Source organism: Mesoplodon mirus (assembly GCF_964341445.2).
Source record: "Mesoplodon mirus genome assembly, chromosome: 12".
In the NCBI taxonomy this organism is placed as follows: Eukaryota; Metazoa; Chordata; class Mammalia; order Artiodactyla; family Ziphiidae; genus Mesoplodon; species Mesoplodon mirus.
Window position 1 is genome coordinate 97,500,700 of NC_138988.1, and position 26,346 is coordinate 97,527,045.

Sequence of the window (26,346 nt, forward strand, 5' to 3'; positions counted from 1 at the left end):
TTACTGAGGATGAAAAAATGGAATCGTCAGGATAACTTAAAATATCTTCTAGTCTTCTGATCTAATAACCAATAAATAAGAAATTAACAAATGAATGGCCATCATCACTTTGAAAATTCCTGTATCGACCACGGACAAATCATGTAAATGCTATTCATAGGTAAAGGCATTAAATATTGTATTACAGCTACCGTTGAATTGTAGTGAAGCAATTTAATGGAAAACTAGTATATCATATTCTAAAAACAACAACATTGAATGATTTCCTGACAGATTATAGGTCATTTTTTTCCAGTCATCCATTCAATCTACAACTATTTACTATGATTCGCTGCTAGCCACAATCCCAGCACGTGCTGGCGATACAGCAGTGACCACAGGGAGATCGCCGTCCTTATGTTCTATTTTCTAGTTGAAAGGAACAGATAATAAATACACACACTCATCTGTAAGTTGTAAGTGGCTGTAAGTGCTATACGGAAAGATAAAGCAGGTCGGGGGCAGGAGTCATGCTGGCAGTAAGAGGGCGAGGTGCTCTCTCCTCTAGGGAGCTTCAGGAAGGCGTCACTGGTGAGGTGACATCTGAGCACAAGAGCACTGAGAGGTGATGGGGTGTCTTGCAGCACCTGGTGGAGGGCATTCCAAAGGGAGGAAAAGAGAAAAGGCCCTGGACAGCGGCCAGCTGGGTGTGCTGGCCACCGAGCCAGGCGATCAGGGTGGTTGCAGCTGAGGGGCAGGGGAGGCGGGAGTGGAGCCGAGTTTCAGAGGCGTGGTGCTCGCAGGGGACACAGACCACGGCTCCGAACGAGACAGGAAACCGATGGAGGGTTTTAAGCAAGGCAATGACATAACTTGCAGAAACCACTTTGGCTGCTGTGTTGAAAGCAGGCTGTAAAGAGGCAGGGGCTGAACCACGGAGACCAGTGAGGGGCTGCTGCAAGCAACTTAGAAGACGTGATGATAGCTCTGACCAGGGCTGGGAGGAACAGGTGGTTCAAAGCGGTAGGTTGCCGAGTACATTTTGAAGGAAGAGCCAAAGGTTCTACTGGTGGATTGGAGCCAAAGGACACCAAGTACGACTTCAAGGTTTTTGGTCCAGCAGCTGGAAGGATGGGAGAAGGACTTCAGGGAAGCGTGCTTCCTAGAGTCACATAAGGGGGAAACCTAGAGTTTGGGGCACGTCACACTCTAGATGCCTATGAGACATCCAAGTGGAAATGGTGAGTAGAAAGATGGACATGCAAATCTGGAGCGGATATGGGAATCATCAGCATATAGATGGTATTTAAAGCCGGAAGACTGCACGAGGCTACCTGGGGAGGGAGCACAGACAGAAGAGATGAGAGATTAGAGACCGCAGCTCTGGGCACTGCATTTAGAGGCTGGGGAGATGAGGAGGATCCAGGAAAGGAGAGTGAAAAAAGAATGCCTAGAATATTCTAGGCTGGCGTTGGACTAGAAAACAGTACACCCTGCGGACACGCAGCATCACACTGTGGGCTTCTGCGCTTTCCTCTCTAAAAACAGAGACATCTAAAGAATTGCTAAGCAAGATCCCATCTCTAACTTCCATCAGTTTAATCAAGTGAAACTTCTTCCCAAAGAATAACAAGATCCAAACTTAGGATAGCAATCAAGAAAATACAAGTAAAGACAGCAGACTCTCATCCATCAAGGTGGCCCCAAACTAAAATGCATGTAGTATCAGGTATGGTTAAGGATGTGCAGAAATAGAAATTATCCTAGACAACAATTTAAAATTATAAAGCAAAATTAATTTTCTAGTTATCTACATACAAGGTGGTACTGTTCATGCAAATCTGGAATACAAACTTAAACAAAACCACATGCTATGTGTGGATATACACACGTATGTTAAATGAATTGAAAGAAAACCTCCAAGTGCAGTTAGTCTTTGCCTCTGGGAGGGGGAGTGACGGGCAGGGGTGAGTTAGGGCTACTGCACCTAATGTGTGATGCCTTACTTAGCTTGTTTTTTTCCCAAAAATACAAATTTATGAAAATACAATTTTCAAAAACACCATTTATGAAAAAGACTTGAAGCTAATGTGAGAAAACATTTATAATCCCCAACTCTGGTGTGAATACATGAGTGCATGTAATAAAACTCTGTGTAATCTTTCTGTATTTTTAAAAAACATCTCAAAATATTTTTAAAAGCACCAAAGACAATAATAAAGGGAAAACAAGACCATTTGTTTGAAACAATGTTTGCCACATTTATGCCTCATTCCAAGCCTATAATAAAGCAAAAGTGGAGGAATATATTTTGTTGGCATATTGTAAAGGACTATGAGGTATGACATAGCACTTGGCAGAATCCACCTATGTGCTATAATTTACTATTCAATTAAAACCGTGAAAACACTTTGAGTATACTACTGATAAGTACAGTAATTTAAAAAAACACACACACACAGAAAAAACAGGTAAAACTACCTAGAGTTTTATCAGAGGATCTCATCTGAATTGGGAATTAGGCTATCAAGTTTGAGTTATAGTCTAAGAACTGCTTCAAGTGTTTCTGGAATCAGGTGAGAAATAACAAAAATGAACGGATAGATATGTAAGTCCATCAGTCAGCTGGCCAATCTAAACGATGCATGATAATTAATGGAAACTACACTTAATTCTCCTATGTAAATTTGGGATATCAACACTACCTTCCCTTGACCATTTAGAAGATTCTACATTTTACTTAATTTTTATAAGACTCATCTTCTTAAAGAAGTAAAACACCTAAGAGTATATATTATAATAATAATGCTTTTAACGTTTATACATTTTTCAGAAATTAGTATTTCATATTATAACCTCTACTTCGTGCCTTTTCTAAAAGTCTCTGGGTAACAAATATACTCACTGAAAGCGTTATTCATTTTTCCTAGCTTTTTAATTCTGAATTGCTCAGCGTAATAGCAATAAAGCAAATAAATAATAAAGAGGGATTTTTTTTTCACTTAAATAGTTATGGTAGCTAATTTACTGCATGACTACTAAGAGCAGAAAATAAATCAAACAGACTATTTACATTAGAAGTAAATTAATTAATTTTATTAAATGTGTGTCTTTATACAAAGACATCAACACAGAACTCAATTCCTAGCCATTCAAAAATCAGTTTTTAATACGTATGTTCCTAGGACAAAAAAGTTACACATATGTTAATTTGATATATACTTTCAAATCCTGGTATTGCCATCCCCAATATGTATCAGAGCATCAAAGTGTCTATAAAGCACTAAAAACCTCCTTATTGTCCTAAGTTTGTTATGATTATATTTTCCTTCTACTAATAATACATCCACTTATTTCCCAAAATTCAAGTTAAAGGCAATCCTCTCCTTGTGCTTAAAATATGAAATCCTATCAACTGTAGCACTTAAGATGTGAGTCACTTCTCTTGCATATTTAGAAACAAATTCAGGCTGATTCATTTAGTGTGTTACTGGTTGTCAGGTGGAATGAAAAGCATTTGCTTTTTTTTTACCTGTATTTTCAAAGATGTCCTCACCATTTTCTCTTTGGAACTTTTTTCTACATCAAACTAGTACATACTAACTAAAACATAGCAAGCAGGTAAATGTTTAATTTAGGGTGTTTTTCAAAAAAGAAATAGGACAACTTTTTTTTTTTTAACTTATCTCTTGTTGATAAATTCTTGGGTTAAAACAAAAAGTCTTACAAAAAAATAGTTCTATTGTCTGACTAGTCGGAACAGATGAACAGCTTAATTTCCCCTCAAAATTGGTTAGAGATAAATACTTCTACTTGTTGAGTTAACATCGTTAAGAAAACAACCAGTTAACCTTTTTCAAAATAATAAACAATTTGGGGAAGCAAACAAATGTTTTATTCCCCAAATATTTCCAGAGCAGCTGCCATGAACAAGGCACTGCGCTGAGGGCTGCGGGCGCAGCGAATATTACTCAGGCATCAGTTCTACTCATGACACGCTTGAGAATCAGCAAAGAGGTAAGGGAGGAAGCATGTAAATAATAAAAAAAGTTATGGCAGAAAGGGATTCATTACTCTCAGAGTGAACTCTAAAATATTACAGGTGTTGAGAAAAGGGGAAAATTGCTTCCCGCAAGTGGTGTGGGAAGGGAAAATCAGAGAAGGCTTCATGACAGCAGTGGATTTGAGCTGGATCTTGAAGGAAAATAAGATTTTGACCAATGCAGACGGGGAGCCACGTTTGTGTGGGGATTGAGGGTGAGGGCTTTATAGGCAGAGAGCCGGATCAGTGTCATGTAAGCAGGAAATTCAAGCATTAGGGCAGGTGAAAGAGAGAGATGAGGGATAAAGGTGAAGAAGTAGGCAGGCATCAGATTATAAAGGATTCTGAGGAATTACTTGAGGTCAAGTAGCTCATATCCTATTTGGTAGGAAAATGGAAACCAATGGAAGACCTGGAGCAGAGGGACAGTATGATCAGACACATGCTTCAGGAAGATTAACTTAACATCAGTGGGGATAGATGCAAAGGAAGGAAGACAGAGGAAAGGTGAGAAAACTGATTAGGAGTCTATCACATAGTATAAATAAGAGGTGATGAAAGTAGGAACTGAGCAGTATCAGTGGGAATGGAAAGAAGAGTATGGATGCAAAGAAAAAAAGGAGTACATTGTAAATAGCATTTATGAAAAATATGGAATAAAGCCTTACCTGATTCTTCTGTATCTTGTTCATCTATTAAACCTACTGAGACGCCTAAATCCACACATTTCTTGCTATGTGTCTTGGACTTCATGTGTTTTGTCAGATTTCCTTAAGGGAAAAGAATGTTTACTAAGCTTACATAGTATTATTTTGCTATTGCATTTGTCAACACTGGCAAATTCCATTCCTATTTCAAGTGAAAGTACAGATTGTGGTTATACAATTCCAATGATTAAAATTTGCTCAAAAAATAATACTGGTATCTATATGCTGTAATAACCTTGTTATTAGGAATAATCTCTTTTTCAAATCTGCCTCCTCAACTTTGATAATGTCTACTTTTGCCTTATGGTTACTATTCTCTAGTCCTTATTTATTTCTTAAAACATTTTATATACACTTAAAGTCCCCTTCAGATTGCACTATGATCTGTGGTTTCTGAATTCTCCATCAGTTGTGTGTGCTGGTTTTCCCTCATAGTACTTTATTTCCTTGCACATTTTTTAGTTTTTATTGTAAACTTATCTTTAGCAAGATTGGTTTCCATGGAGTCTTAAGTACCCTGGGTTGTAGACACATCTCTATGGGTCAGCCTTCCAATTGCTTCCACCTGGGACCTTAACAGTTTCATTACACTAATTCTGGATCAGTTTGTGGGGTTTTTTTTGGCATGGCACAGGTATAGGGTTTTGCTTTTTAGCAGGCAGCTTTTTCCCCACATGGTCCAAAGTCACTGGACAGGAGAGCCATGCTTATTTCAGAGGCCTCAGAAGCCATTCCAGGATGAGCATTAAACTCCAGACCTCTGGGCATATATCTGGCTTGATGTCCCTATGGACTTTTTTTTTTTTTTTTTTTTTAATATCTGTTCACCATGCTAGTTTGGAGTTTCCTTATTTTTGGTGGTTGGGAGTCTTCCTTTCTAAATTTCAAGCTTGGCTATCTATTTAAAACTACAGTTGGTTGTTGTACTATAAATAGTATTTCTGTGTGTTTGGAACAAGAGAAAGAATTTCCTACATTAATTTTACTTCACCATACTGACTGCAAGTCTCATAATAGTATCCCTAGAGGTGTGTTTCCTCTGGCAGCTGGTGTACACCTCTGTAAGTATCACCAGATTAACTGGGAACCATGGGGCATGCTGGCCCCAAGTGATCCTTAATGCAGGGGGAGAGCTCAAATTCTCTTGAGGATACCATGCAGCTTGAGTAGATAATGCCACACACACAAAATTGCCAATAAGGGAAAATCGTCTCTTTTGAAAATAAAATCTAAATGCTGAGTTTGGCGAGCAGGGCAAATCAGTATTTCAGAATAAACCTCAGAAGAGCTAAAAATGTTTGAATCATTGGTCCAGATTTGAGTCTGCAGTAGCTGAAAGACCTGCAAAATTGCACTATTTATGGAGCCTCACCTTCACTAAAATTGCACTAAGCCCGTGGGACTGGTCACACCCGTTTAGGCCAATTCTTGCACTAGTTAGTATGCACAGCATCCCAGAGCTTAGTGCTTAAGGGGTTCAAGTGTAAGAGAGGGCACGGACCAGAAAATGTCTAAGATCCAGCAAACCTTGACCTCTGTGATTCTAGAGATAACGCCCGGCTTAAATGACTTGGCCATGTCTGACATTTACCTTAAATACACTTTAAAAATAAAATATGAAGCAAATATGGCAAATTATTAACAATTATTAAAATGTGATGGGCATACTGGTGTTCATTATGCAAACATCTACTTTTCTGTATGCTTCAAATTTTTCACATTAGAAGCTATGAAAAATAGTTTTCCCATCTTATTGTGGCTGAAATCTCCACTTATTAGTCAAAACACTTTCTAGTATGATGACAATATTATAAACCAAATCACAAGGTCCACTAATAGTTCTTTCAAAATGCTTTTGTTCCCTAAATAGACAGCCATGGAGGTCATTTGCTTTCTGAGAAGTTAAGGTATAATTGTAACTAGGCAAATTTGGGAATATGAGTTTTTAATAAGCATATTTTCTCATAACTTGAGCTATTACTTATTATTAACCAACTTCTTAAATAATTTAAAATAAAACAATTTGCATTTCAATGTGCAAAATATGCACATTAAAATGCAAATATCCCCTAGCAAGGCTGTGCATTAACTTAACAGATAAAATTTTCAACAGATTTAATAAACATTCATATAAATCCTCTGGAAAGCATGAGAGATTTTGTTTCGGGGCTCCTATAGCTACATATAAAGTCCAGCTTTCTGTGATATAAATGGAACTAAATCCTGCAGAGATGCAAGCTCACTGACTGAGCTGACTGACCTTTAAAGCAGAATAGTGAAAACAAATCAATTAAAATTATTTTGAAAATGCATTCATAAAATAAACCGAGAGGACAAATGATGAAGTACAGATTTACAAGCATTACCATCAGAAGCATCAATTTCTAGGAGGACAGATCATTCCTTCGATAGTACCATGCTATCTTTGCGTACATCACTATTACCTTCTGTTAATAACCAGACACATTCAAGAATGGGACAACAAAGTAAATCAGAGTAGGGCAAAATTTACAGCCTAATCTAAAAACAAGTCTTTCTTTTATCATTTAGCTACCTTTACAAGGTACTATGGAATCTGTTTGACATATATTCATAAAAGGTAGACTTCTACAAGGAAGCGACCATAAAAAAGAGAACTGCCATGCCGAGAATAGGGAAATACTGAATTTCTAATATTTTCTTCACCAGTCTGCCTAGCTAGGGTAGCTTTCTTCAAATAAATATTTATCACATAATTCCAATGAATTATCTGACAAAACAAAAAATTTAATGTAAATTCAGGTATCCAGCATATTTGAGCAATGGAAGACATGAAAACTGCTAACATATACTGCTCACTCTTCAAAGATCATTATGCCCTGTCCACCATTTAACAAACATTTATCTAATATTTTACATGATGTTGGCTTGAGTTATTTCATTAGGATTAATACTTGATGATTCATAATATTTTTCTTTGCCAAGAAATCTCTGTAGTTTCATTTGTTTTCCATATCAAAGTTTTCCTTCCTTTCTTTGCCCTTACTTTATAAAATATCCTGATTCCTTTTCCTCCTTCTTTTGAGAAACACCCATTTCACATTATACCTGGATCCTCTTCTATTTGGTAACATCATTCTGCAACTGGTAATGTTTCATTTGTAATATTGGCCTATCACTGGTCTCCTGGTCTCACACTGGAAATTATTCAACAGACGGGACGTTTCTTAATCATAGGATCAAAACCAGTGTAAAAGCAGTAAGTTGGGTTAAAAGATCAAAGCACTTAATCCTATCAAAGCCTTCACACAAGATCAGGAAAATCATCCTGAAATGCACCCTCCATTTCCAGAAGAAGGTTCTATACCACAACCTAAGGATGACAGAATTCGGGTTCCTTCTGACTTATGATTTCTTGAAACTTTAGAAATATTCAAGGCTATCTGCAGAACAGCTTTGTTTTTTCCCCCATCATTCCTGTTTCAGGTTTTACTGGCATTTAAGGAGAGCTAATTTGAAGCTATTTAGTTGCTACATACTCTTTAAATGCCAATAAATACTGGCCAAAATATAGAATAAATTTTGCTAAAGAGTTGATCAATCTTTAAAGCAAAAACTGCAAAGACAACCAATATAATCAGAAAAAAAGCAAATGTTAACTGAAAAGGGATAAAAATAACGTAGCTCTATAAAAAAATTGATTAAATATTTTTCACAGATTTTGTCCTTTCAGACAAATAATTTTATGATTATATTGCTTTGTATTTGTGAGATTCTTACTTTCTAAAGGGTGGTATATGAAATTAAAGTCTCAAGCAAGAAATTTTTGTATAATGATTCATAAACAAGGAACCTAATGGAGAAAGCAAACGTTTTATAATAGTGTATTTATTCATTATATGTCACAGGAAATTTGTAGAGAGTAAAATTACCTTAACTACAATAAAGGCTTACAATTTAAATTAAAACATATAAAGAATACAGAAATGGTACTAAATATAATTTTAATTACTAGTTCTGAGTTCCACAAACATTAAATAGTACAAAATTTAGAAATTTTTTGAAGCTGATATTCAACAGTACTTCAGTAAAAAAGCTTCATGGGAAAGAAAAAGAAATGGCTATGCATGAGTAAAATTAGATAATAAATAATTACATTACATGAATGTAATCAGTATAACTTTACTGTAGTTATTATTTTAATTTTTTCTTTAATCTTTTAGCACTGAAATGCATCTACAATGTGATCATGAAAATTTCTTTATTCTTCTTTAGCTCCAAAGTAAGTATTTTTGAAAACGTGTTAGTCATCATGTTATACAACTCTAATTTGGGAAGTAAAAGAAAAAAGGGCAGTTGCTCCTTTTCAAATGTCATATTTATTATGTATATTCTAAAAGTGTGTAATTAAAAACTTTTTCTCAAGAGGTCTAGAAATATATAAAGAGGTAAGACTATGATGTTGACAAGATGTAATTTATATTATTCTATTTAAGCTACTGCATCCTTGGTCAAGGAATATGTAAAGTTGGGTCTTAGCTCTGCTAACTCAATGCATATAATAAAGGACCATGAAGCGATGTCATCTCATACCTTTAGTCTTAAAGGAGAAGTTACAGTAAGTGCAGTGGTAGGGGCGGACATCTGTATGGGTTCGTATGTGTTTCTTTAACATACTAGGTTTCTTACAACGGATTCCGCATTCTTCACAAATGTACTTTCCTCTTCCCCTGCCTCGGACATATACATACTCTTCATTTGATTTATATCTAATTTAAAGAAAAGGAAAATGAATAGGGCAATTGGATACTATGTCTTTGAGAAAATACTGATGATTGAAATTCAACCTAAAAAATAAAACAAGGCACAGTTTTTACACTCAATAAATATAAATGTTATGCACATGTAAGTAACAGAATATTCCAGCTTTTCACATCAACACAATATTCTAATAGCTAGTTCTAATCAAACAACTTTATTCAATACCAGGTTTAATTTAAAAATAGCTCCTCTAAGTGACTGCTTTAAAAGTTTTCTTTATTGTTAAATTCAATCACAGCTGTAAGTACTGAAATATTTCTGAGCTTCATTTTAACTACAGTTGGCTTTTACAATTTTTCTCACAACCAAATTCACAGAAGACATCAAACAGGCAATGATTCATCTCTTTTAGAGCAGATTTTTTTCAGTTCACTCCTTATTATGAATCAACGTGAAACCCAGGGTTCACTCTGAAAACTTAGTGCTTAGCTGCCTCCTAGAACCTACAATGTCTTCTAAATAGTTGTCATTTTCTTGATCAAAATGGCATTATTTAACATCATACCTAACATGTATTTTGCCATGAAGATTCTGTTAATAAGCTGAGAAACCCTGCAACGTTTATATAAAATCGGCACTGGTAAGTCTTCATTCACATGAAAGCAAATGTACATTTAAAAAGTAAGTTTAAATGTACATTTAAGAAGGAAAATTTGTACTTGCCCTCCATCAAATATTTTAATTCTTCTTGGTTCACTTTTGATTAAGGAATTTTCTTTATCTTGCTCACTGTTAATTTCAGAGGCATCTTTATTGCTGAATTCAACTACTGTGGACTTTTGATTACCTAATGCTCTCTGAAAGGGAAAAAAAAAAAGAGAGAGAGACTAATTTAATAAAACTGAAAACACAAACATGTTAGTGTTTCACCTGGAAATTACAACATGGCAGAGTACAGTGCATACGGTTAGCTTAATGGAAGGCAGTTCAAGGACATAACAGCTTTAAAGGTCATTGCTTTATCTCCTCCTTTGTCCGTCTGAATCACAGCGAACTGACACATCTTATGCTACTTTAAACTCCCACCACATTCCACTGACACCCCCAAATAAAGACTCTACAACCCTCCACCCTGGTATTCCATGAGTTTAATTTTAGGAACTTTTTTTAATAAACTAAATATTCTTTCTTATAGCTAACCAACCACTCAGACTACAGTTTAAGTATACTTGTTAAAGAGTTTATTATTTAAAGATGGAAAAGAGCTAGTTACCCCCTTATGGTATAATGTCTCATACTCCTGAAAAACATGACTAACTCCCCTTCAACATCAGTGCAGTGTAAAGTTAGAGCCGAAGCTCCATTTCCCAATATTTTATTCTCCCCTTCTCCCATCATTTTAAACCATAATTAGGTTTCCTCTCTATATCCACTCAAAAGTTCCTGAATACTGATAACTGTGAATTACAGGTCAGGTCAAAAGTTAGGTCTTGGCCTGATAATACTAAAATCTCTAGAAAAAAGTAGTGAACATCAGAATAATAAAGTGTGTGCTTTTCCTACGGAAACTCTGTAGTGACGCGACCTTACGATTTTACACAGCCGCACCATTTACCACCTCTTTTCTCACTCCCCAGCCTCCTCTGCTCTCACATATCCTGGTGAGGCAGCCAGCACTGGTGATCACATCCCAGTGAGGAAGGACACGCGTAGGGTTAAGTCACTTGTCCAACGTCAAGTGCGAACAGCAAGGGCTCAAACTCCAGTCCTCTGGCCAAGCCCAACACAAGGCACAACTTTTCTGATCAAGGTCCTCTTTGTTAGAAACTTCCTTTAAAAATTACACCACCAAGTAGACAGCTATCATATGGCGATGACCTCGTAACAGTAAGTGACAAGAGAGTGTGTGCATCATGGACCCAGGGGCCTATGTGGCCTCGGGAAGAATCCCCTGGGAAGGCCCTGTCCTTACAAAGCCAGGCGTAAAGAACAGCTGCTGGCCTGAGTGTCTCAAAAAGGGGGTGTGAAGAGGTAATGACACTGACCCTGACGTGTGCACGTGCAGCTGTCTCCTCTTTTTCTGGCAAACACATCAGGTTTGGAATACACACATACCTTTCCTTGACATTATACCTCTAACAGTAATCCTATTTCTTACCTTCTTCTCGGTACCAAATGCCCACTTATCCTTTGCTCACTTTCTTGCTATCAAATCTGACTTCTATTCACCAACAAGCTAAATGCCAAAATCTCTACTATTTCCTTAGTTTATGTGCTTGACCGCTCTATACACTGTATGTTGCTGACACCTTGCTTCTCTTAGAAATGCTTTCACTTTAGCATCGACCTGTTCTCTTCCATTTTGAATGATAAATACATGCACATTTGGGTTGTGAGTTAACAGTCAACCCAGCACCGAGTCCTCCACGGCCACTTGCCCATAGAACTCATGTCTCCGGGACCTCAGCACCCTTCAGTCCAGACACCATGTTAGTCTTCATCTTTGTTTGACCTCTTGGCTTGAACAACTCTCTTTAAAATATCTTCTTCCTTGATCTGTGTGATACCACTTTCTCGTAGTCCCCCTCCTTCCTTAATGAACAATCTCTCTCATTTCCTACGTGGACTTTCTTCACCCACTCAAGCCTTTGAATAGTAGGGATCTCGGGATCCATTCCAGGCCCTTCTCTCTAAAAACCTCATTAATTGCACCTACGCACTGAACGATCTCTACACCTTCCACCCGGATCTCTCTCCCAGCTCCAAATCCAGACGTGCATTCCCCAAGGCATTTCTACCAAGGCACCTGGTACTGAAGGAGAGCCACTTTTCATAGGCACTTCAGGCACATACATACGTGAAGAGCTGTTTAAATTCTCACGCTCAAGTCTCATTTTCCATCTGACTTAGTAGATGTAGAGTCTGAGCATTTAAAAATTAAATTCTGAATGGTTTGGATGCACCCTCCTCCACTGAGAAAATATCAAAGGCTCTCTACCACCATGCATATTCTTTGGTCTTTATCTACATTTCCAACTTCAAATTACGTCAGTGTTTCAAACTTCCAACACCTTCTAGCCATGTTGGACTCCTCGGGGCTCTTTAAATGAACTAAGTTCATTCTCACTTCCACATCACTTGGCAGACTATTACAATGTCTCACTCTTGTTTGCCTGAAAAAAGAAAATCCTTACTTTTTTTTTTTCTTTTTTAAAGACTCAGCTGCAGTATCACTACTTTTGGATTATCTTCCTTGTATACATACCTCCTCCTCAAGCTACTGACAGTGTTAGAGACTTCCTTCTGTTATTAAACTTGTAGGCACTTCTATCATAATACTGAGACTGTGATAGTTTCATATTGATAAATATTTATGAACCTGTATTATGTGCTTGTGAGCCTGTAGAGATCAAGAACTTAATCTATAATTCTGAATGTCCAGAGTCCAACCTAATACCCTTATCTACTTATTCTTAATCATTTAAATGATTTTCCCCATTTTATAAAGCCAACTCTAATTATAGTTTTATTCCACAAATAACCCCAAATTATCATTTTATGACCTTACTGTACAAAGCCTGACCAAACCCACTTAATTATCAAGTGTACAGTTATTTTGTGAATCTTCTCTCTAGTACTAAGATGATTCTCAGAGCTACACAGGAAGAGAGCTGGGATCAGCATGGTGAGGGGAGAGTGGTCAGATCTGCATAAAACAAGGATGAATGGGTCTCTGCTTATATTTTAAAATGAAATAGAACAATCCCCAATATTCACACCTCTGTTCCCCTTCATTAGCAGGGATAAAGCATAAACACAATCTTCTCTCACCTAACAAGAAAATCAAATCTTAGAGGACTCTGGGTAACCTTTATCAGTATAACTCCCTGGGTAAACTTATCATTCTTTCTTTCAAATAACTGTACACTTAGAAAGCACAATTTGTCATTCAAAATTAAAATACAACCTCCAATCGAAATCTTTAAAGACATCCAGACATTTTGGAACTAACTTGCACAGACTATTTTTGAAGATAAATGATATTTCAAGTACCTTGCTTAAGCTGCTTTTCCATCTGCTTGAATAGACCAATAAATCTGACTTGAAATGGGTCGTTATTGCTTGACAATATAGAGATTTTCCAGTCTTCTGTTTTGAGTTCAGGAGAGAGAGAGCCACTTTGGTAGGCAAGCTGAGTGGATTTGGATCACTGGCGTTCACGGTCCAATCGGTGTAGGCCGAAGTCTTTTGGTCGTTCTGGGGCAGGTGCAGGGCTTTCTGCCTCAACAGGTAACACCACGTGAAACTGGTTGCAGTCTTCAGACTGGGGAAGGTCGGCTGCTGTGTGTCACCCGCCTTACACGCGGAAGGAGTCGGGGCTGAGGACTGACTCTGCTCTTGGATGTTCGCTTTGTCGCCTGGATTTTTAACCCCTGGTGACTTCCTTTCTTGGTTATTGTCTACGTGTTCCGAAGGAGAAATTTGAGTTTTCTCTGCAGGTACAGCTAAATTTCTAACTGTCAGAGTCAGCGATGTGGCCGACGGGATGCTTTCAAATTCCTGCAATTCTTTTATAGGTTCTATAACCACAGGCTTGGAGTGTCCTGACGACAAATTATCAGCTGGTGAAACATCAGTCAAATGCAGAGCCTCACTACTAACTTCAGGGTGAGAAAAAATATCCTGTTCCGATATCACAGCTTCAAGGGGCTCCGTAGTACAAACCTGCCTCACCAGAACAGGCTTCTTCTGCTTACCAACTTCATGAGCTCTTGAACTCAGTGCTTCCAACTGTCTACTATCTGTTGCACAGACAGCTCCATTTTCATCCTTGGCTCGCTTCTGGTGCTTTTCCATGGCAATGTCTAAACTATTTGCTGGGGACAGCATCCTTTTACTTGAAGCTGAAGATTCTTGCTGGGGGGAAAGTCTACCAACAGACATTTTCTGAGTTACAGGCAAGGATTCTGATGGAGACGAATTTTGGCCCATCTCTGAAATAACATTCTCACAGACAAGTTCTCCCTCTGGGTTTGGCAAAGCATTCCGGTGATCGTATTGCGATTTTGGCACGGAATTTTGTTCTTCGCTGATTGGCACCATACTGCGATTAGCCTGGCAAATCGGCTGACCGGATAGATCTTGGGTCACTAGGATCTGCGGCAGAGCTGTGGCCGTGGTGAAACAGTACGCTGGGACCCGACTCTGCAGGTGCAAGGGCAGCGCCAAGGATGCTGGCACCTTGGGCCCCTGACTGCCGAGAGGCCCGACCTTCAGTGGTGGCAGAGGACACGAATTAGACGTGGCTTCTACTAACTTGGCTGGTAATGTCAACGAGGTCGCACGATGGGTGGCCCCAGCTGGGTCTGAAAGAACTTGCTTTGGCAGAGGATGTACAGGGTTAGAAGCGCAAGGCTGGGTCGAAGGGACCACCTGACACTGAAGTTGGTACTTGGGAGCAAAGCAATCCTCACTTTTAGAAGATACATGTCCACCGGGGCTTGCATCTGGTTTGACACTCTGTGTAGACACCTGCGGAGACATCTGTGTGTCTGGGAGGGTAAGGGGCGTGTGGATTTGATTTAACAAATGGATACCAAGAAGCTGTTGAACAGGAAAGATGTTTGGAGAGTTGGAACTCAGAGTTTCTGCTCGCAGATCCTTAATCTGAGTCTGGGAGTGCAAAGTATTTGCAGGAAACTCAGGTGAAGGTGCATGAGTGAGCTGAGGCCCCTGAAATGGCACTGTGTTCACACCAGGACGAGTGATAGTCTGGAAAGAGGATGGGTTCCCAGGAGATAGATGACCCTCCGGAGTGATGTTCAAAGAGATCTGCCGTATCAGTGGGCCTCTCCGTCTTTCCAAGAGAGGCACGTGCCCGGCAACCCCCATGCCAGAAGGGGATGTCGGAGGCTGCAATTCAGCAAGCAGTGCTGGCTGAGGTGGAGTAATGCTTCCACAGTCGAATGATTTACTTCTGAAATCAGAGACCTCCATCGACACTTGCAGGCAGTGAATCTGTTCCGATGCAGCGCGCCTCATTTCCCGGTGGCTCCCAGGAACGTTCAGGGTGTTAGAGCCAGGTGGAATCATGAGAAACTCCGCTTTATTCAGAAAATCGATTTTGGGGGAGGCCTCAGTCTTAGAAACGTCCTCTACGTCTAAGGAAGCAGAGAAACTCGAAGTGTGAGATAAACTACTCTCCCTGCTTAGACTCCTGGAGAGAGGGGAGTCCAAGCTTGACTCGGTTGAGGAGTGCTCGATCTCGGCAAGACGGAGCCTCTTCTTTTTGGGCGGCAGTTTCTCTGTTGGCAGTTTGGACAAGGTTTCGCTCCGCTGAGGCCAACTGAACTTCTCAGACTTCTCCTGATCGTGGCCTTGGCCTTCCAGGTCCCGATCTGGCTCTTCTGTGACCAGGATTTCTGGGACTTGGATGTTGTGCTGCCGAACGAGTCTTGAGGGCTGTCCTAACACGTGTCGCTCACCTGAGATCTTTCTGGAACTTTCCTGAAGGTCCCCTCTCAGAGCATCGGACAGTGCAGGCTCGGCGGGCTGAGACGTGTTCTGGGGCAGGCGGCCTTCCTCTTGGGAAATCCCTCTTATGTGCAGAGACCCGGGCTTCCCTGTTCTCAGCTCCTGGAAAGAAACGGGGGAAGCGCCTTCACGAGACTCCAGCTTGTCCAGCGCACCGGGTCTGCTCAGGGAGTTCGTGTGCTGGATGACGGAGATGCCGGCCCCATGTCTCTTGGGCTCGGTCCTGTCCTGGGCAACCGAGCTCATGTGCTCTCCCACGACGACGGGGGACGGCTTCGGGTCCGGGGTCTGTTCGGGGCCTCTGGCCACGAGCTGAATCGGGGAGGTCTGCAGCTGGATATTTCTAGGCGGCTGGTCACCAGTTATGGCAGCGTTCTGCTGAGACAAACTGGGAACCGAGCCCATAGCGCTCTGAAACCGGAGGCCCTCGGAGCTCTGGGGAGAAGCTCCACTTTCGTTTTGCTGAAGTTCATCGTCATCTCCGACACTTTTCATTTTCCTCCTTTTTCGTATCTGGGGCGTCTGCTCCCAGACCCCGGTGGCACTGGCGACCCTGTAGTGCAGAATGGGAGGCTGTGCACCGCTGGGCACTGGGCTGTGCTCAGGGTCCCTCAGAGCTACCTTGGTTTTTGGTCCGTGCAACTCTGAACAGTAAAATTTCTTATGATTTTCGAAATTTTCCAGTTTCCTATACCTGTTTCTACAGGTCTCACACTCAAACATGGTCCCTCGCCCCTGATGAGTCTTCTTCTTTTCCAAGTGTGAACCCGGGGCTGGGGGCTTGCTTCTTGCTGCTGCGGTCTCACCAGCGGGGCTGCCTCCATGATGGCTCTCGTCCAAGGACTGCCCGGCACCGAGAACATGATTTTCATTTGCTGAAGAGTCTTCTACTGCTGCTTGTCTGACAAGAGTGCGGGGATGCCCATTTTGGGGCACAGAAGTGTTAGGCCCTGGTACAAAGACATCGTCGTAGAAAGCACCAATTTTGTCGTCAAAGGACTGACTTCCTCTCAGTGGGTGTGGGGGAGGGATGATGCTCGCAGGGACTGCTGAGTACCCCGTGGTAGGCATAGAATTACTTCTGGTGATGGGCAGACAGTCGAGGGAAGGTACAGAGAGAAGAAACACTTGCTTTGATTTCTCTGTGGGAGTGAAAGGGGACTTTGGTATATCAGAGCTTGAACTTGTTCTCCGTCCCATTGGTTTTAAATCAAACTGGAAAGAATCCTTAAATATGTACGATTTGGGGGAATCGATGCTTCCCCGTCGTGAGAGAGAGGTTCTCCGTGGCTTTACACTATCCAGTTGCTTGTCATCTACCAAGGCTTCGTTGTCTGAGATAAGCTTTGATATCCGTTCCTCAAGCGTTTTTGTCGCCAAAGGTGGGCGCATCTGACCTGGGAGGAGTGACGCTTTGTCACCTGCTGGAAGAGCCGAAGCTGCTGGTGTGTTGACACGAGGTGCAGAGGACCCATTATTCTTGTTAGAGTCCTGCTCCGGGGCGGGGAACGTTCTGGCAAAGGGCGTCGGTGGACTCACTGCTTGGTCGGCACTTTCAGAACGTGAAAAGTAACCAGAATCCGTACTTCCTAAACTGCGAGGACTCAGGAGGAGTTTTCCTTGCTGCTCTTGGGAGTCATCGGTGGCCTGCTGCCTTTGTAGCTGGGCATGTACCGTTCCCAAGTGAGATTCTTGTTTTCCCTCCGGCTGACTCACGTCGCCCTTCTGATGGGACTTCTCATCCATCTCCAGGGAGGACGCCCAGGCTGAGTGGGACAGTCTACCGGTTACCTGAAGGTCTTTCTGCTTCTGTGCACTAGAAGGTTCAGACTTGGAATCCGTAACCTTCGGGCTGTCAGCTCTTAAAGGGGACACACTGATGGGGTGGACCACAACCTTTGGTAACTCTGTCACAGCCTGTGGTTCTGAAGATCTGTCCTGTAGTGAAAAGTCACCTACCACAGGATCTGGATTGCTTGGAATGGAACCCAATTTTGGTAAAGCTTCTGAGCTGGATACCATTTTCATTATCTGCACAGGCTGCAGGTCCATGGAGCCCGGGTCGTTCTGCCTGTCGTCAGCAGCGCCCTCCTCTTCACTCTCCCCACTATCTTCCACATCTGAATGGATACTAAGTGCTTTGGGGGACTCGTGAGACATGAACAAGCCGCCAGCATCTGGCTGCAAGACGAGACCCAGTTTGATAGTATGTGCATGGGATTTTTTGTGCTTGTAGAGGTTACTTTTAGTCTTAAATGAAAACCCGCAGGTCACGCAGGGATAGGGTCGCTCTCCAGTGTGGGAGCGGATGTGCTTTAAAAGCACACTGGGTTTTGCACAAGCTCGACTGCAATACTCACAGATGTATTTTCCTTGTTTTTTTGGCTTCTGATCTTTCAGAAGAAGATTGCACATTTGTTCCACGCTGTGATTAACGACAGAGGCGACAGGAGTTGAGTTGTACATTGGCGTGGGGGGTGACCGCGTGCAAAGGGCGGGGCTCACTGACAGCGGCAAGGCAGCATCCACGTGCTGGTTTGGAGGAGAAACCTGAGTTCTACTGGAGGGTGAAGCCACACCTACGGAGGACGTAACTGCTGCGTTACAGACGTGTTCAAGTTGGGCGTTCTCCTGATTCTGCAGACTCGTGAGTGATCTGGCGAAACCCGAACACGCTGGTAGCTGCTGATTTTGTTGGCCAGGTTTAGAAACGGGGTGTTCGCGTGGATTATAGGAAGGCGAAACGGCCTGAAGTGCTGCTTGGTTGTTCTTCTGAGCGGCAGACACGTGCCCGGCGCATGAGGTCCGAGGAGGCAGCTGTGATTGGGCGGCCGGTTCTTGCGGGGTCGGATCGGGGGCATCCATCGGGCTATTGTTCAGGTGAGAAGGGGGTCGTACGGTTTTATTTGGTCTCAGTTTTTCACTCTTAACTGCACAAGAGGAGCCCTTTTGCGACAAGGTGCTCAGTTCTGGCTCCATGGCCTTCAGTAAGACATCGAACGCGGTGTTTGCATACGAGGAGGGCGGGGGGCTGCAGTGAGAGGAGATACATTCATGGTGGTCAGTCCTGCTTTTACTGGACAGAGAACTGGAGTCACATTTTCCCTCGGGGACACCGGGCTTGGTGGGGTCAGAGCCTTCCGACCTCCACCGGCGCGGCTCGGATGGGTGCTGCAGAAACGAGGGCTTCTTCGGGGAGACAGACTCTTGCAATTTAGAGGCCTCGGCAATTATCCCAGGGGTTTCTCCATTGTGTTTGGTAAACTGCTTCCCATTTTTTACAGGACTGTGATTCTGCTTCTTGTGGGACTCCACCGCACTCTGAAGAATGGCAAAAGATGACTCTTCTGTATTTTGTTTGTGTTTTGCCTGAAGAGGATTTCTCAGTGGGGATTTTGGTATTTTTTTCAGGTGATTCTCGGCTACAATCTTTTTTCGTTTCACACCTTTAAGTGATTCTGAAGTTCCTTTAATACCAGCCTCTAAGATTTCTGTTCAAAAAAGAAAAATGAAAACCAATTGGTAAAATGATATGTACACCAACTATGATTTTTTTAGATTAACATTATGATCACAAGGGTGTTATGACAACTGAAGAAGGCAATTTAAAGGAAAGCCAGTTTGGATAAAACTGCATTCCTACATTCTGGCAATATTAAGAATGCTGGCCATCAACATCTGTTGAAACAATCATGCGAAGACCTTAGTGCCCATTTCTAGAACGCTGTGTTCCTTTCTTGACCCCCTATCTCACCACAGTCCTGGAACCTGATGTTTCAAAACTAAATTATCCTCCCCCTTCACCCTTGCGGCTGAGGACCCTACACAATAGTCTTAAGAGAGCTGGCCCACAAAGAAGAAAATTCAACCTTTTAATGCTGGGTATTTGTCTTATCACATTTAGTATCTTTTAAAGCAAACTTCTCAGCAAGTTTCTGCATAACAGTATTGCTCCACAATAGGCAATACTGATATTCTTATGAGAACAAAGGTTACTATACGATAATTTTTAGACACAGATACCTCAGATGATCATGGGATATTCACTGATAGAACCGTGAAGAATTGCTAATATAGCAGTTATATCAAAAACAGAAAAATATGAAAGTAAAATAATACTTGTGGTTCTTCACCAACAAAATTTTAAAGTCATAATGTTGTAATGGCCCTTAGTTTTAAAATAAAAATCACCATTTTAATTGAACAAAATATTCAATGGCTATGTTTCTTTGCCACTAATGATAGGTGAGTAGGTAGATAGAACCTATAACAGGACAGAAGAGATGAAACCGCCTCCTTTCTTGCTGTGTTGAAATAAATCACCATTTAAATGGCATCAACCACCACAATCTCTGTCAAGTATTGTATTTTTGAGCAATAACTGCTTGCCATAATTTCGTTTGTTTCGATTTGTTGGTTCCTCGGGCACGTAAACAAAAATTATTCAAGCTTATATTACTTACTTGTAGAAAAGCCAAATACTCTAATTCCTCATTATTTTCAAATAGCTCTTACAATGTACCTATTAAAAATTCATATTAGACCAAAATGTCTATACCAAAGTAACCACTTTGCATTAACAGAAGAATTTACATAAAATAAAATATTCTGGTCATCTTGTGACATCAGTTTATGTGCTTTCATGTATTAATTTAATGAAAAAAATTGCATACTAATACACTAAAGATACATTTACCCACCATAATCAGAAGGGCAAATAAAAGGGTGGGTGGGGGTGGTGGTGTCTCATGATGAAACTATTTGAGCTAAAGAAAAATAGAAAAAAAAGTATCATATTGTTGATACCTCTACAAAATGATGTTGAGCAAACCTTTTTTATTCTTCAACCCACTCATTTATAAAATGATGTTTCCCCAGTGGTTTTCCCTCTTCAGGATGAATGCAATAAAGTCAGTGATGTACTTTATGCCTCTCGTTAACCATACAAGCAAGCAGGCGAAACGAAAAATGATGATCAGCATCTCGGGTGTGTAGTTTCCCTACTCACTTCCCGGGAGCTTGGGGGTGGGTTGAAACAAAAGTGAGAGCCACTAGGCTGTTAAAATAAATACAAAAGCAGAGCCCAGCAGCCACCTGGAGGAATGGCAGTTCCCAACTCAGGCAACTGTCAGAGCAGAAACACAAGAGATTTTTTAAAAACCTGCCCATGCCAAGCCCAACCAAAACCCTATGCAACCAGAGCCTTGGGTGGGATAGATAGGTTTATTTTGTTATGTTTTACATACTTTCTGTAATAAGATTTTAGTTTTAGGTAAAGTTATGTGTAAAAAAAAAAAAAATTGGGCCTCCCTGGTGGCGCAGTGGTTGAGAGTCCGCCTGCCGATGCAGGGGATACGGGTTCGTGCCCCGGTCTGGGAGGATCCCATATGCCGCGGAGCGGCTGGGCCCGTGAGCCATGGCCGCTGGGCCTGCGCATCCGGAGCCTGTGCTCCGCAACGGGAGAGGCCACAACAGTGAGAGGCCCGCATACCGCAAAAAGGAAAAAAAAAAAAAAAAAAAAAAATTAAACAACGGCTTACACTCCAAAGAAAAAAATGCAAAAATTCAATCCACAGCTAAAACCAGAAATACCACATTACATTTTAAAGGGAACATTCTATGTATTTGTTTTTGTTTTAGGAAGTACAATTCAACTTTGTACTTAAAGAAAATGAAACTGAAGTGAAAAGGAAGGAATGACTTAAGATCCCTATTTCTTTATAGACGTAATTCCTCTAAAGTTAAGAATTTGAAAAAACATATTTTAAACAGATTTTACGAACCATGTTTCAATTTTAGATGAAGACGGACTCATCTCTCTTTGATGAATGTCTATAACACTTACATTCTATTTGCATAGTTGTTTACTCTTCGTTCTCTATTTGAATTTTAAGACCTGGTGCTAATATACCATTTCTTTCCTTCAAAACTCTGCACACTCCTTTGCTTTCTGGCAATGAAGCTTGTAAAGAGAAGCCTGCTGCCAGCCTGACTGGTCGTTTCTCCTCCTTGAGGTGACTTGCCTTTTTTCTGCCAGCATACCTGCAAAAACCTTTATTTTCAAAGTCTAATAACATGACTAGTAGTCAGCTCAGAGTTAAGCACTGTACAACGTTTCATTTTTTTCCTGGAACACAATGACCTCTAAAAGGAAATTCATTTAGTTTATTTCAGAAATTTTTCCTTTTGTTATTTCTTCAAATACATTTTCTGGCCAATTTTTTTTCTTTGGGGTTGGCTCTTTTACTTTACTGACATCCATTGTCTTTACAGGGTTTCCCTGGTGGCGCAGTGGTTAAGAATCCACCTGCCAATGCAGGGGACACGGGTTCGAGCCCTGGTCTGGGAAGATGCCACATGCCGCGGAGCAATTAAGCCCGCACACCTAGAGCCCAGTAGCCCCCACTCGCTGCAACTAGAGAAAGACTGCGTGCAGCCACGGAGACCCAACACAGCCAAAAAAAAAATGACCTTTGTGCAGGACCACCCTTATGATGAGCTAAATCTCTTCAATCTTTTTGTTTTTCTCCTTCACTCTTTCTAGAATTATCTAAAGCTTCTTCCCTTACATCAGTAATGTGATTTTCAGGCCATTAAATTCCTCGCTGTTTCAAATTCGTTTATTAGTTTTGGACGGACATTGCTCTGTTCTCATTTTGTTCCCTAAGTTCCGCGTTGCCCGTGTCATCTCCTTTTACCGTCTCATATTATATTTGAACTGTTGCTTTAATAAATTTATGTTCTGATTAAGTTCATTGCCTAAAAAAAAGCTTCTGTTTCTGAGGTGATATTTCCTTTAAGGCTGAGCTTTTGGTCTGTCTTTTCACGTTCTCTCTGCTTTTCTATTGCCTGAGATCATGGGGAATCACAGGGAGTGGTATTCAATGGAGAATATGTTCCCAACAGTGTTTGTCTGAGTTGTGTCCACTCTTCCAAGATTTGTTGGATCTCCTTTTCCAGGGTTCACTCCCCTCGTTCACGGGATGACGTCCATTCCACCGTGGGTGGTTGGAGGGGGATGACCTTCGAGGCTGGATGAGTCTCTGCAGGCAAGGAGCTTGTTGCTGCTGTTGCTATCAGGAGGGGAGAGGGTGGTGGAGCGGAGGTGAAGAGGGAAGGTACCAGGCACGCCTGAGGTGAATCCCACATTATCATTCTAGAGGTGGCATTAAGGCAAGTTGCATGTGATTGTTACCCTCCATCCCTTGGCTGGAGTGCACAGAGGGAATGGCTAAGCCTTCTGGCTAGGAATCAGAGATACAAGCCTCCTCCTGGGAACCCGTGCCCTGAAGTGTGAGGTAGCAGACCCTCGGGTCTTGGAGAATCATACACTCAGGATCGTGTTTTCAACTCAACTTAATCTTGATTAATTTCAAACCTATCGAAGCGTGACTGGAGTTGTTTTCTCCCGCCCCCTTACGTCCAGGAAAGAACGTAATAATCAAACATTGTGGCTATGTCGACAACATACGGTATACAGTTACCATAGGCCACAGAGTTAAGAGAGGGTATAGACCAGAATGGATCAAAGCAGAAACACAGCTTGGGGTGGAAGATGGGAGGGGAGCAGCTCTTTACCATCAATGCTTAGGTTTTTCAATACTTTTAATGGCAATTTGTTATTTTGGTAGACTAACATGAAAATAAATTAGAGGAAGCAGAAAGAAAGACCATGAGACAGTGGTGGAAGGCGTACAAGGATGATGCCTTTGTTATACGCTCATTCTCCCACCTCCCAGTGCACAGGCCTTCCCTCTGCCTCACGGTACAAACGCTGCTTTATAGTTATCACCATATGATTCCAGAGCTGCTGCTTTTTACCAACACTAGGGCTGGACATCCTTGAGGGCACATAACCCTCTGTGTGAATGATGAAGCACAACCCTCTTTCCTTACACAGTGAGAATGCACACTCAGATCAGGAAGTGGGTGGAAAGGCTCAAAATCAAGGTCGACCAACTGCTGAAAATTATATTCTGGTCAGCATGCTACTGGAAATGGCTGACAATCAGGCAGAAATTCTGAGGCATCAACAGGTCAGAAATCCAAATAGGAATTCATTTAAAAGACACAAATTGCACTTAGAAGAGGGACCAAAATTGGCAGCATAGCCACTGTCAGAATCCCTGACTTGTTGGGCTTTATAAACAAGCCAGCTCTCCATCAATTAGGAGGTTGAGAACAGCTTGGAGAGATTGCAGAGGCCACTTGACTGGAAAAAGGTGAATGGTTAGGGAAATAGGAGCTAAAGTATGACAAAGGATATTCTCACATTTGGATATTCTAACAGTGTGTTTAAAACCCTGCCTTGACTGAAGGCGAATCTCTTTTTCCAATTGACTCCAAGACACATCAGTGTGAAAAACTTCAGATCTCTCTTAGGTCTTGGGGACACAAGGACCACCTGTTTTCTAACAATTGATGGCATACTGTGTCAGAGAATCAAGAGATCAGAGGTAGGGGGACCATTTAGAAGGCCTTTCAGTCGTTCATGCAAGAGTTAAAATGCTACCTTGAACTCATGTAGTGACAATGGGCCTCTTAGCTGATTCAAAGCAAGAAAGCCTGAGAAAGGTTTGCCAAAGATTCTGCTGAGGTTTCCTGTCTCTCTGGGAGGACTGAGCTAGCTTGGGAGGGGAAAAAATATCAACTCACTTCCCATTCCACTAAATCTCAAACTCAATATCCATGTGTAAAATTATAAATTGTAGCTGCAGACCCTGGATTAGAAATTTTCAACAGGAAATGGTTAGGCTAGTTATGGCAGAGGCACTGAACATAACATTATACATCCATTTGAAATAATTACAAGGATTACACAGCAATATGAAAATTATGATATATTAAATATATATGCATATTCTTTTCTTTACCTAGAGAGAAGTCTGGGCTAGAGGCATAGATCTGGGAGTACGTAGTGAGTGCTGTTTTTACAAAAGTACAGAAATGATAAGCCACAGAGAATATACAGTAGAGAGAAGTCTGGCATCAGAAGCTTGGGTGATCCCTATATTTAACGGTGAGCTAGAAACGACAAGAAACAGGGAGTAATAAGAAACATAAGACAAAATATGTGACAGTGAAGTGCTCAGGAAGCCAGGGTTTAGAGACTTACAATAAGGAAGATGTGGGTAACAGTGTTAAGTATCACATTCAGATAAACAGGACTAGACACGAGGCTGCTGGGCTTGGGGGGCTGTTATCTCAGAGCAGTCGTCACTTGGGCCTGGGGGGTAAAAACCATATCACAAAAGGGCAAGGAGTGAGGGAGGGCCTGGGGAAGAGCAGGGCAAGCAAATACAGACCACGTTCTGGGAATTTGGCTGTGAAGGGAGAGAGAAAGGCAGGATGCCAGTACCAGAGGAGAGGAGGTTACAGCAAGGTTTCTGTAGGATAAGGGGTGTTGAGTGTGCTTATAAACAGGAAGTAAAAGTGAGCAGAGAGAAAGAGACTGAAAATGCAAGACAGATAACAAATAAATTAATGTGCAATGAAGAACCACACTAGAAGTATAGCAGCCAGGGACTGACCACGTAAGATATGGGAACAACTAATTGCACTTAGCAAGCGACAGAAAGCCACAGCCATCTCCAAGTTCTTCCCATTCCTCACGGAACGGAATTCAAACATCTAACTTGGCCAAAAGACAGCGTGGTCCTCTACCCAGCTTCCCAAGTCCCCTCCACACCGTCTCCCTCTCCTCACTATGCTTCAGCCGTGGTGGGTGAACTCTGATGCCTCAACAGGCCTGTCTCCTTCCTGCCCCTGGGAACTTGGACTCGCCATCTCTTGAAAAGCCTTCCCTGCTCTCAACTCTAAATGCCGGGATCACTTTCAACCTTTAAATCCTAACATCAGTGTTACCTCCTGTCTACCTGCTACATTAGTTGCCCCATATTGCCCAAACCCTGTTTATTTTTCATAATTATGATCACAATCTGAAATACCCTATTTATCTACTTATATGTTTTGTCTACCTTCTGATTAGAATATAAGATTTATAAGATCTTATGTTTACTATTCATCCCTACACATCCAGCCCTTAATAGATGTTAAAAAAATATTTGCTAATGAAAGAATTTTCTGAGTAAGAGAAAATACGGGCTGAATTTAATATCAGGCAACCTATTGATATACTTCACCACATCAGGAAGAATCAATGAGAAACTCACATGACCACTCTGAATAAGGGTGAATGATATTTAATAAAATTCAACATCCATTCTTGCCTGAGGATATAGAAACTCGAAAAGCATTGCCCTGACCCAAACAGTAAGAAAAAGCCAGAAATATCACAAAAATCAGAACTTCTCTTGAGTTCACCATAAAGCATAATCACAAGGC

The 26,346-nt window shown here is 41.3% G+C and overlaps 1 protein-coding gene across 5 annotated transcripts in view; it reads right to left on the minus strand.

Annotated features, from left to right (window-relative positions):
• HIVEP1 (HIVEP zinc finger 1) overlaps window positions 1-26,346 on the minus strand; it is a 142,672-nt gene that overhangs the window by 17,803 nt on the left and 98,523 nt on the right. For all 5 annotated transcript variants that reach the window (XM_082638220.1, XM_082638223.1, XM_082638221.1 and 2 more), the window contains exons 4-7: window positions 13,522-19,493; window positions 10,192-10,325; window positions 9,301-9,476; window positions 4,690-4,791 (exon numbers count right to left, since the gene is read on the minus strand). In XM_082638220.1, the coding sequence (XP_082494346.1) occupies window positions 4,690-4,791; window positions 9,301-9,476; window positions 10,192-10,325; window positions 13,522-19,493 (6,384 nt within the window). The remainder of the gene's footprint in view (window positions 1-4,689; window positions 4,792-9,300; window positions 9,477-10,191; window positions 10,326-13,521; window positions 19,494-26,346) is intronic.